Here is a 12500-nt window from a genome sequence, read left to right on the forward strand (position 1 = left end):
TCCGATTATCGGTTACTTTTCTAGGTGTGTGCCTTGAACAGTATCTGCTACTGAACAGGCGGAACGAAGTGTCGGATGAGGAACACATCACACAGCAAGATCTGTCAAGCGATCTCAGGATATTTATCTGTACTACTATGTATCACGAAGAGGATTATGAAATGGAACAACTGCTTCGCTCCATCCACGATGTTGATACACACAGTCAGGGATCTGGACGCTATTATGAGTCACACATCTTTTTTGACGGCTCTGTCAGAGCTGAAAAACTCAACAATTTTGTAGTGCAGCTGGCCTCCTTGGTGGAAAAGACTCTAAAAGTGCCAATAAGTGACTCTACCAAACTAAAAACCCCTTATGGAATGCAGCTTAGGTGGAAGCTTCCCGGTGGAATGGATTTCACCGTTCATCTCAAAGATAATGTCAAGGTCCGAAAAACTTCAATAAATAGCTAGATTATCACCTGACATATCCGGAGATCCCGTTTTCAAGACCCGTTGTGACCACAGAGCACTCGTTGAATTTGTTCCTTGTAGTCCCTTCCTCAACTTCTCAGCAGCACTTGTAAATAGCTAACTGGTTTGCCTCAGGCCAGTAGTGATTTTTAACAGTTGTTGTTGTTGTTGTTGTTGTTGTTCTGTTATGTCGTTTCGTTGATTTTCAGTCATTATCCCTGAATAGCCCCTGTGGGGAGACGTTTATTAAGTATGTATAGTGTTTATTATTATTAAGAGTAGCTCAATTAGTGAGTGCTTTCCGAGCGGGAGTTCTCCGTTTGCTGAAGAGTGTGTTAAATGGACTTTCCATTGGTTCTCTTGGTTATTATTTTAACTTCATTTCTGCATCTTCATCATTAATATTTAGGAAATCAGGTTTAATTGTTTGACTAAAATCTTTCCTACTAGGTAAAAAACAAAAAACGTTGGAGCCAAGTAATGTACATGTCATACGTCTTGGATCACAAGGAGAAACTTCTGGGAGGTTAGTTATCGTTCGATCGTTGCAATGCGAATCTCATGTTTCAAAATAAAGTAAAAAAAACATCTAACTATTTAACAACTTCTCTTTCAGCAAACGACAATCAGTGCTTCATCTTGACAACAGATGCTGACGTTAAGTTTACGCATGAGTCCGTGGAGGCGTTGATAGATCAGATTGTGGAGGATCCTCATACTGGTGCAGTTTGCGCAAGGACTCACCCGATGGGAAATGGGCCTGCTGTTTGGTATCAAATCTTTGACTATGCCATTGGTCATTGGTTTCAAAAGGTACATTAACTTAGAAAGTGAACCCTCTTCAAAAAAACCAACAAGCTATTCTTTAAAGACAGACGCATAAAGCTAAGCCACGTAAAACAACAGGCTGACAAGAAGAACAATGACATAAGGTATCTTGAGCTACATTTTCTACACAGGGTAATACTATTTAATTTTCTATTATAAAGAAATATTTCGATAAAATGGTTTCCACAATGCTTTTAAAAGCTGGTTTATTGCGTTTGTAGCTGCCCTACAAAATATTTCTCTTTAGATGTTCCGTCCATTAGAAATTTCTAGGTGTTTTTTTGCCTCGTCAGAAAGTTTTAGTAATCAAGACAGGTGTGATCGAAAACTTTACATTACGTCGTCCTTTTATCCCGAAAATGTTTGCGTAAAATATGATTCTCAAACAAACTTTGCCGACAATGATATAAGTTATAAATTTTCAGATTTTATGCTTTTTCTAATATCACAGTCTACTCTAACTTCATTGTTGTTTCGAAATTTCTATTCACTATTCAGACTCTTCACTACTTTTCCGAAACCTGGGATATCTGTTCAGAAAAGTGTCCACCTCATTTCCGAACAGATATTTACCTAAATTATATACTCTTTCGGTGCTCCTGGATGATTTGAGCTCATGTCCTATGCGATACCAGTGCAATAGTCTGCAAATGGTGCTATCAAGCCAATTTGAGAGTAATATACGCATATGAAGTGAAGTGTTGATGAAACCCACTTGAAACTCGGAAAAACCCGAACCCCAGATGGGATTCGAACCCACGACCCTCTGTGATCCAGTCGGATGCCCGAATCACTGAGCTACTGGAGACTATATGGTAAGCAAAGGTGAAATGTGGGGCTTTGACTCGAGCTGCATCACGCAGCTACAGAGTCAAACAACGACTGACCGCATAGCTCATAACTTGCATCGCGCAAGTCACCTTAAAGCGTATCTGCGATGCAGCCATTTTTGATGGTTGGTTGGCCGCATCTCAGATATGATTTAACATGAATTGCGTGATGCTAGTTATGAGCTATGCTGTTAGTCGTTGTTTGACTCTATAGCTGCGTGATGCAGCTCGAGTCAAAGACCCATAGAGTCAAAGAGTCATAGAGCCATAGAGTCTCCAGTAGCTCAGTGGCTAGAGCATCCGACTAGATCACGGAGGGTCGTGGGTCCGGAACCTACCTAGGGCTCGGATTTTTCCGAGTTCCCAGTGGGTTCCACCAACATTTCATTCCATAAGCCAATTTTTATGAGTTGATATTGAGGCCAAAGAGGAAGTTAATATAAAAGAAACTATACATAAACGACATATAAGCAATAGACGACTTTTTACCTGTTGAAATAGCCTCATCTAAACAAGAGGGGAGTTGGGAAATTTGAGACAGTTATGCAAACCCTCGACTGCGTCTCGGCGTCACGTACTATCCTAATCATTTTATAAATACCTTTATTTATGTTTACACTCGGAATTTTAAGCTGTTTGACTTGCAAGACCGCGTTTGAAATAAACCTTACAGCGTAGCGGGATTGAGGCACTGAAATGGCTATTTACAAAGATTAATAGAGTTAATTAACGACCCGTGAGATGTGAAATAAGATCATACCTGTGCCCAATCATATTTAGCCACACCACCCCGCAAAGTAGTGGCAGAAATTCAGAAAATTTTGCCGGATAACATGGTTTGAGACTTTTGATTTCTTTCATTATCCCAGGTATCAAATCACATGCTCGGTTCCGTGTTGTGTTGTCCGGGATGTTTTAGCCTTTACAGATGCCAAGCTGTTCGAGATGTTTTATCAATTTACGCCACGGGAGTGGATCATGCCTTTGATTTCCTTACAAAAGATATGGGTGAGTCTACGGTGAAAAAACAATTGAAAACGGAAGATTGAACAGATCACTACAGATCAGTCGATACAGATCACTAATAGGACTTTATTGAAGTTTACGAACTGGAATACCCTGTCAAGCACAATTACAGGAAAAACTGAGACAGACCTTGCCTGACATGGCATCCCCGGAACCATCCTAACCGACAATGGGGCTCAATTAATCGCTTCGGACTTTGAGCCACATCTCAAGCTCACTGTACAGGCCAAAATGCAACTGGAAGTCAGAAGCATCTGTACGATGTTATGTTATGTTATGTTATGTAAAGCACCAAAGAAATAAGGAAAGAATTAGGTCTTTGTTTAAACTCCCCATTGAAAGTATAGGCTAGTAATTTCTTCTCAATTCTACATAACTCGTGTTGAAAAAATTGTGCGCCACGTCTTTGGATACAGACACGAGAAAGGCGGAGAGCAACAGAAAATTTACCCGCTTGAACTAGCCAAAGAAGAACAGTGTTTTCCTGTTCGCTGTTGTAACGAACCACATCTTTCCTTTCAGCAAAAAATTTTCTGTTTTCAATATCTTCGAATGATATTCCTGTATATCTTGTATTTGAAGGTGAAGATCGATGGATGTGTACTTTGATGATACAGAGAGGCTGGCGATTGACCTATTGCGCAGCCGCAGTCGACAGTACCTATTGCCCGGAGAGTTTTGATGAATTCTACAAACAAAGGCGCCGATGGACTCCGTCAACCTTAGCCAACTTGGTTTTACTTATCAGAGAGTTCAAAACGACGTTGAGGGCAAACGAACACATCTCTTTGCTCTTCATCTTTTACCAGGCCTTTCTTGTTTTCTCTACTGTTATCGGGTGGGTGCGATTGTAGAATTTATTGATAATTCCTGAGGCTCAAAGAAAAATAAACACTAAGCGCACAAGTTTAACACGCTATCTTAGTTGTCCATTGGAGGCTAGAACTGCAACAGATTCAAAACCCCCGTATTTAAATAAAGTAATATGTGTGTTAAATATCGAACAAGGGATTTCAATATGCTCTTCGAGAAACATTCTTCTAGTTGGTTCAGCATTAAATAAAGCACCTACCTTCAAAAGATTTATCACTATGCATGGCGTAGCCTTCCTCTTCCATGGTATGACTTACGTAAAGGCCCCTTTACACAAACAACTTTTCTTTTGTTTTTTCAGACCCTCAACAGTTATTTTGATTATTGTTGGCGGAATCATGTACTCGGGAGTCAATATGAATGAAATAACGCTGGTGGTTCTCATCTGCATTCTGGTTATCGCATACGTAATGGTGTGCTTATTTACTTCACAAACCTTCCAACTTAGAGTGTCTAAAATATTAACGTTTGTATTTGCTGTGATCATGTGCATTGTTTTCATCGGAGTTGCTGTCCAAGTCTCAAGGGAATTACGAGACACAGGAGCTGCATCAAAAGTAGAAACAGCTTCTCAGCCAAACATGACAACTTTTCATGATTCTCAACCTTTAGAGAGTCAACTACCCGTTAGTGTCAGTTCGCTTTATTTAGCTGGATTGTCTGGCATGTTTATCGCTGCAGCAATATTACACCCAAAAGAGTTTACATGTCTCTTGCACGCGGTGTGGTATCTCCTGTGTTTGCCCTCTGGTTATCTTCTTCTGACAATTTATTCCCTTTGCAATCTAACGGACAGGTCATGGGGTATGTAATACTATCATTTTGATTATTTAAATACTATCATTTGAATCGTATGATTTAAATATTCTATGATCGCGCAATGGATTTGAGCTGGCTATGCGCAATCCCATAACCAACAAACTCGAAAGGAATAATTTGAATTAATTCAGAACGCTAAAATTCTTGGGAATTTTGCGTACCGCCTCAAATTCTAACCTTGGCAACACTTGGCGAGATCATGCATTACGCAAGTTGATAATATAACCAAGATTGAGAGCGCCAATCAAAGCGATAGATACCATTTCCAAGTCCTTTAGCCCTCAGCCAGCTATTTTTCTTTCTGTTTCTGTCGCTCATTTTACAACGACAGGGAAAAAATATGTCAAAAATATGTGCGATAAAGCTGAAATTCCTTTAAGGTTACGTTTGAATTAGTAAGAAATTACAAACTGTTTTTAGTGTCGTAAAATGATCACAAATATTCCAAATACCTTTGAAGCCTTTGAGGTCTGATCGTTGATTGAAGCTGGATCGTATCTTTGCTTATAAAGCTTATTTTTACTGTCCCCTTTATAAAGGAACAAGAGAGGGAAAAACTGTGTCGGAAAGTGAAGATTGGTACAAACTTTTATTCAATCCCTTAAACAAGCTATGCATATGCTGTTACCAAAACCGAAATGAACCGAGTCAGGTTCCTCAAGTCTTCATCCAGGAGCATCAAGTCGCAGGTAGCAAGGTACGCCCAAAGAATATTTAGTATTTGAACAGAAAAAAGGAGGATAGCAAGTAAAAAGCACCATTGATTGCACAACTGGACGGAAGCAACTTTTGGTCTGCCATTTCTGATGTCTTCCTCCTGCTAAAGGGAGCCTATACAATCTGCCGGTAAATGTTATTTCTCCTGAGTGGGTTGTGAAACCCGGGAGAAAATTAAAATACACTATAAAAATACACTATCAAGTGCTTTAAATCAAGTTAAAGAAACGATTTCCTCCTAAATCCAACAAAACTTGAAATAAATGTATACATATGTCATTGATTCAGTCCTTTCACGAGAGCGCATTAGCCCAACAAACTGACCTGCTTTTAAATGAGTGTCTTCATGGCTCAGTTAGTAGAGCATTGCACCGGCATCACAGAGGTCATGGATTCGAATCCCGTTGAAGCTGCCTGAATTGTTCAGGCATCTATGAAGTGATAATTCAGTTAAAATTGTCCGGACGAGTACAAGGATCACTTCCCCCTAAACTTGAAATGATCCAGTATATAAAGCAAAGAATTGAACGTTGTTAATTAACAAGAATGTGACTTGCCATTCTCAATATCAGATATGTCCGAAATTCACGTCATTATCGATAAGCGTTGCGAAGTGTCCCATAGGTTCTTTGGATGACCGTGTCACGTGACCTTGTCAATCTTAAACAAATATGGTCGTGATACAGAATAGATGCCAGAAATGGAAAGAGCGTGATGAAATTAGTAAGAATGGTAATTTTGTGGCCACTGACATTTATGTGAGAGATTTCACAGTGATTTAAATGCTCAAAACGTTTACTGAGATTTATATGGAAAACAGCTGCTGGGCCTGGGTGGCAAGCTTTGCCATCCAGCACACAATTCTCTTAAAACTTTCAAACCGCTCTAAAATCAAGCACTTAAATGTCAGTGGCGTCAAAATTGACATTCTAACTGATTTCATCATGCTCTTTCCATTTCTGGCATTTTTGTCATGATTGACAAAGTCACGTGACTCGGTCATGCAAAGAGCATATTGCTCTTCTCCCCGTAGCTTCAACATCATTTTTGGAATACCGACAACTTAATTAAGTCAGTCTCAAAGTGCCCTCTTACCTCTCCTTCTCAAGAAAGGATAAACAGCGTAAATTACCCTAACTCTAATAGCACTGTCATATTTTATTGTTGGAAACAAGTATCAAGTCCTTACTGACTCCATTGTCATTCTTCGTAGTTGCACGATTCCTCAGACCAAACTAAAAACAAAGAAACTATCGTCACCATTACAGAAGAGGGAACAGTCAAAACAGAAGACGCGAAAATCCAAGACACGAAAGTTGTCAAAACTCCTGATGTAAAATTCAAGGATGCGAGATCGGAACGACCCTCACAAACCATTATCCTGTATGAGGAAGGTGGTGGTGTTCTGACAACAGACCACGAAAATGATAGTCTAAACATTTCTAACCAAACGGTGTACTCTGCGGGTGAAATTCCAAACAAGAAAAGAGCGATCAATACTTCAAGAAAAATAAAATCAAGAGAATCTACAGAACTTACTGAAGGACGGCTCCAATTGAAGAACTCTCTCACTTTGCGTGAACAAGCAGTCCAAACTGAGGAATGCCTAGATGATCAAATTTTATCGTTTTCACGTCTTAAAGAGAGAAGCCTGGCACAGAAGGTAGAATTTTCAGATGACGATGGGAATTTTCCACAATCTCAGTCCAGCAGTGAAGGAAGCGCTTCTTTAAGTCCAATGAGTATTGGCAATCCCCGTTCATACAATTCATATCTGGCAAAGAATGGAAACGAATCTAAAGAAATTAAACGTGATCCTGTAAATATCCCGTCTCAGTTAAGTAAAGAACAAGGAAAGCTAGAAAACGACATAGAAACCTCTCCATATTCAGTGTCTGCATTAGTCTCCGCCTCGACATCGATCATGGCTGATATAGATGGGGATCAAAAACAAGGAAGTGAAGATTATTCGATGATGATGTCGTTCACGCCATTGGCATTTAGTGGTACGTGTATAGAAACAAAATTAATCTTAATTAATCGATTTATTTATTATTCCATTAAACTAGCTCAAACTAACTTGTTGAATGTTCAACCATAGAATCAACTAAATGACGAAGACAGAATTTACTGGATTGAAAATCCTTTGCTTCTACAAGGACTAATAAACCATTTTCGTATTTTCAGTATTGGACTGGCACGAGCTTGCAATGGAGGCGAATCCGGGGGAATCTTTTCAATATATTTCCCCCGCATTAGCCTCCATTGCAAGCTACAATCTTAGACAAAAACCTTGAAACACTTTGAACATTCTCGCACCGTTTTCGTCCTCCTCCCGTTTTCAATGTTCTTGTAGCCAGTCAAACAATAGAATGTCATTTCAACACTGTTGTAGCCAGTCAAATAGTAGAATGTCATCTCAACACTGTTGTAACCAGTCAAACAGTACAATGTCATCTCAACACTGTTGTAGCCAGTCAAACAGTAAAATGTCATATAAACACTGTTCTAGCCAGTCAAACAGTAAAATGTCATCCCAACACTGTTCTAGCCAGTCAAACAGTAAAATGTATCCCAACACTGTTTTAGCCAGTCAAACATTAAAATGTCATCTCAACACTGTTCTAGCCAGTCAAACAATAAAATGTCATCTCAACATTGTACAGGGGAAAGGGGTGTTTCAAGGATTTTTGGCGAGGATTGTAGTTCCAGTCCAATATTGAGAATACGAATATAACCCTAACCCTAACCCGATTGTTCTTAACATTTCCGTTTGTCTAGATGATCGTCCCGAATCAGCGTTGAAAAAGGAAGCTTCCTACTCGAATCTCAACCAACCGGTAGAACGATGGTTGACTGAAGAATTTATGGTGAGACAATCTCTTAAAAAGAACGTGAATAATGACCTTGAATTTATGCTTCGCGCAAGGTACGACCTGAGCCTAACCACGTGAAATTCTCAATTTTAAATTCTTCGGAAACATCCAAGTGATTAAGTGAGCGGCTTAATTCTTCTTTTTCTTTGGATTTCAAAACTGTGTTAACCTAACACTAAATGACCCAAGTTTTAAGCCTTGATTTCAAAAATACACCTGTATATTTTAACTGGACTTTGCGTATGTAATGGTCTGCCATTACTAATTTTAGAATCTTGAGAGAACTGGATCGAGGAGAAAATGACGTAAAACAGTCACTAGTTCAAGACTGCAATGTGTTTGTATGCGGGCTGAATTAATATGCAGTAAGAGAGTTTTGGGCTTTCCGACTTTTTTACTCGTGTTTTGCATGTATAATAAGCTGCATTTAGACGCTGAAATTTTAAGCTAAGAGGTAAATGACGTCACTTTCCCATAGGGTCCAATCAGTCAGCTTTGAACTTGAGTAATGGCAGACCATGATATCCAAAACTTACACTTAAAATAAACAGCCTTTGGATAAAAATCAAAGCTCAAAATTTTCCAATAAGGTGCCAAGCCAACACTCGTTCAAATTCGGAAGAGCAAAAAGGAATTGATTTTTTTTTACCATAATAGCACTTTAGTGTATTTAAACCTCTAGTATTAGAGTACAGAGCCAGACCACATATGAGAAAACGTGAACACGTATGTTTTCCTCCATGCAGTAGAACATGTTTTATTTTTTAAGACCATGTGAAGCCCATATCATAGCTGTATATGTTGCTGGTCAAATCCGGTCTCTGGTTGAATCCGGCTTTACCAAGATTAAATTGGTGATCCTCATTTTACCTGAGGTTGAATGTGCACTCTACCTACTTTAAAGCAGCTATCAACCCCCGAAAAGGATTGAAAACACCTATAAGTTCCCTCCAGCTCTGTCTTACGCATCTCTTCTTAAGTTCGCTTTATCTTATCGGTTAAAGGATTCATACGCTTATCCACTCAGTCTCGACATTTCAACATGGTAAGGCAATATTGAACTGTTCTACGAACTTACAAGTAATCGAACTTGGACCGTCCAGATCTATATAGTTTTGTGCCTTTGCCACTACATTATGACGACGAACATGCTCAACCAAACACATTTTTTTTTCATTATTTACTTTTTGTATAATAAATCAATGCATATCCATGTGTAATAACCAAAACTAATCTTAACCTGACCCTAATTTTAAGTTTCTTCACTTCATATGAGTGCGTATTCAACCTTGGTAAAATGAGGATCACCAATTCAACCTAGGTTAAAATGCTGTGAGCAGATTTTACCGGCAACATATATAGAATAAGATTGATGCAGCGTCTGAGTTGAACTTTAATTAAGAGTACAATGTTTCGTTCATTCTGTCACTGCAGAATTATGCAAACAATTTTCGTCAACATGGATATGACACCGTGGGATTTTTGCCTGGAATGACGGAAAAGGTAAGTTATACATCCACACAAGTTCTTTAAAGGTATAATTTCAAAAAAAACCAAGTTAACAAGGAAACATTAAGCAGCTTTTAAGTCATTTGCCACTGTGAAGTGACATGTGATAAACTGAATTCAATTCTTAGAGACCCTTTGATAATGTGACCGGCACTTTCTTAACAGGATCTTGAAAATATTGGCATCGAGATAAGAGGACATCGCAAGAGACTCCTACGAGAAATCAAGAAAATCCCACGGGTAGATATTGAAGAGGGTATTCCGGTAAGTCATGGATAGGAGCCTCGAAAATTTTTCCTCAGAGTGGAAGTGAACAGAACAGAGTTACAACGGATTACACGACTGTCCTCTCTGGAAAATACAATGGAAGTTTGTTTTAGATGAAAGAGACAAATACTGGAAGATAATGTTACATTTAAGGCCGTCTAGGTCTTTCTTTTTATCAAAACAATTATAAAAGATCGTTCTTTTTGTTGATTTTGATATTATTGCAATTGCATGTGACTTTATCCTTGAGACATCATTTCGATGGATTCTCTACTACAATTAAAATGTCAATTAAGATTTTCCTATCTTGTAGGACAGTGTTGAAGAGTGGTTGAAGGAACTTGGTCTGGGGGAATATTGGCCCACTTTTGAAAGGAGTGGGTACAAAGAGCCAAGCGATTTGGAAGATTTAAAAAACATGAAAAGAGATGGCTTAAAGGAAACGTTTAGCATTTACAAGACAGGCCATTTCAAGAGACTGTCATCTGCGATTCGGAAGCTCCAATACCCTAATCAAGGTAACAAATGGTTTATCAAAAAGGGTCCATTTTACCCTTACTTATGGTCAGTTTTGCTTAGTCTTGCACAGGTTACGGCAATAAAAATGACCCAACATAGGTACCTATTACTTAATATTCTTCCGTTCATCTTGTGTCCAAAGCAAAATTATTTAGACATGTCCCATGAAATATTGCATGGTGAATAGACACGGTAAGGAAATTTGCTCACGTTTTTGTCAATCAGACGAAAATATCTCTCTACTTGTATTCTGTGAATAATTTTGAACCTGTTCTGTGATGAAAGGATGAGAGAGACACGACAGGGACTTTTTGCAGGCTCTGGTTCCCTAGAAAGTGTTTTCAACGATAGAGTGTTTTGCTTAACTAAACTCTCAGGGGCACCCAACGACCAATTTGTTGTAAAATGTATTATTATACCCCAGTTAATGAAAGTAAATGTTATTAAGGCATTTTCAGGTGTTTTTCAGTGTTTCTGGGAAAACATTATCTGTTCCTTTTTCCCAGCAAGACACACAAGAAATTTCCCAGCCAGCTAGATAAAATTGGTTGGTTTCCCAGCCAGCTGGTCAAATTTATTTCCCAGCCAGGGATTCCGCGCGCTTTTTAATCCCTCGATCCAAAACGACCGAAGAAAAGCGACAAAACCGGGACTAAACAGGTTTTTTGCGCAAGGGCAATGACTCTGACCAGCCGTCGTATGTTTGTGACTACTCTCTGGGAGAGGGAAGGGGTCCTTTTTTTTTTTTTTTTTTTTCTTAGTCGTCCTCAGTCTTCAGAGTTTCTACAGCCAGCTCGGGTTGAAATGCTAGAGAAAGTCAGTAATTCCCAGGCAAAACCTCTATCAATAACAAAGTTTCCCAGCCAGCTCATCAAAACACCTGTATTTTTGCCAGCCAGCAAGATTCCTCTGGGGAACAGATAATGTGAGGAACAGATTCGTTGGGTGCCCCTGCACACTGCCTCCTACTTATACCACATCACACTCCCCACATATACCACATTCCCCTCCCCCAATTAAATGTTGTGTGAGAATTTTTCGGGCGACTGCTAGTAGTTGTGAAAATCAACATTGGAGGAGGGGGAAAACGGGGATGGCCGTGAGTGTTCCAACAAACGTGACGAGTAGTGTATTTGTTTCAAGGAAATCGGCAAATCTGTAGAGGGTGTAGATCGGATGTCAAGTCTCTTTGGAAAAGAAGTAAACTTGTTACTAAGATAAACGGATTGTCTGCTCGCATGCCTGGTTTTTAAAAAAGTGGGCAGTTGGTCTAAACATGATGATAATCAAGCAATATGTGTTGGAGAGTGTTTAGAAGGCCAAATAATTATAATTATAAATACTACGTGGTGTATTAGGGAACATCTTCAATACGCTGTGTACCCCATTTCCATTTAAAGTAGTTGACACTGTGTGCTTTGATTAACGTAGCGTGCACATGACATCGGGGGCTTTAGTTATTATTGAGAAGAGAATCGAGCGAAATAAAGGCGTTCTTCGTTGCACTAGTACTGAAGTTGGCATTTGAAGGAGTGACAGCGGTTAGCGGAGGGAATAACGCTAGAGAGGTGGGATTGCTGACATCTCGTGAGTTCGGTGTGTATTTAATTACTATAATATACCGAGTCGTGCCGATGTGGAGCTTGTACCAACTCGAGAAGAATTTACAGGATGATTAAATCAAATTTGACTTATTGAATGCAAATTGAGAAGCGATCGTTAACGATCCACCGTGCGATTCACAAGACATAGTTTAGCTCGATATGTAAGGGGGTAAGAGT

At 39.2% G+C, this 12500-nt stretch overlaps 1 protein-coding gene across 1 annotated transcript in view; it reads left to right on the forward strand.

Moving 5' to 3' along the window:
- The window catches only part of LOC138008187 (uncharacterized), a 23278-nt gene that overhangs the window by 8855 nt on the left and 1923 nt on the right, over positions 1-12500 (forward strand). Inside the window, exons 4-15 of the mRNA XM_068855419.1 lie at positions 25-428; positions 906-981; positions 1072-1268; positions 2983-3121; positions 3722-3977; positions 4314-4816; positions 5371-5528; positions 6762-7554; positions 8330-8418; positions 9859-9927; positions 10099-10197; positions 10514-10718. Of these exons, the coding sequence (XP_068711520.1) occupies positions 25-428; positions 906-981; positions 1072-1268; positions 2983-3121; positions 3722-3977; positions 4314-4816; positions 5371-5528; positions 6762-7554; positions 8330-8418; positions 9859-9927; positions 10099-10197; positions 10514-10718 (2988 nt within the window). The remainder of the gene's footprint in view (positions 1-24; positions 429-905; positions 982-1071; positions 1269-2982; positions 3122-3721; positions 3978-4313; positions 4817-5370; positions 5529-6761; positions 7555-8329; positions 8419-9858; positions 9928-10098; positions 10198-10513; positions 10719-12500) is intronic.

Source organism: Montipora foliosa, chromosome 6, assembly GCF_036669935.1.
Source record: "Montipora foliosa isolate CH-2021 chromosome 6, ASM3666993v2, whole genome shotgun sequence".
In the NCBI taxonomy this organism is placed as follows: domain Eukaryota; kingdom Metazoa; phylum Cnidaria; class Anthozoa; order Scleractinia; family Acroporidae; genus Montipora; species Montipora foliosa.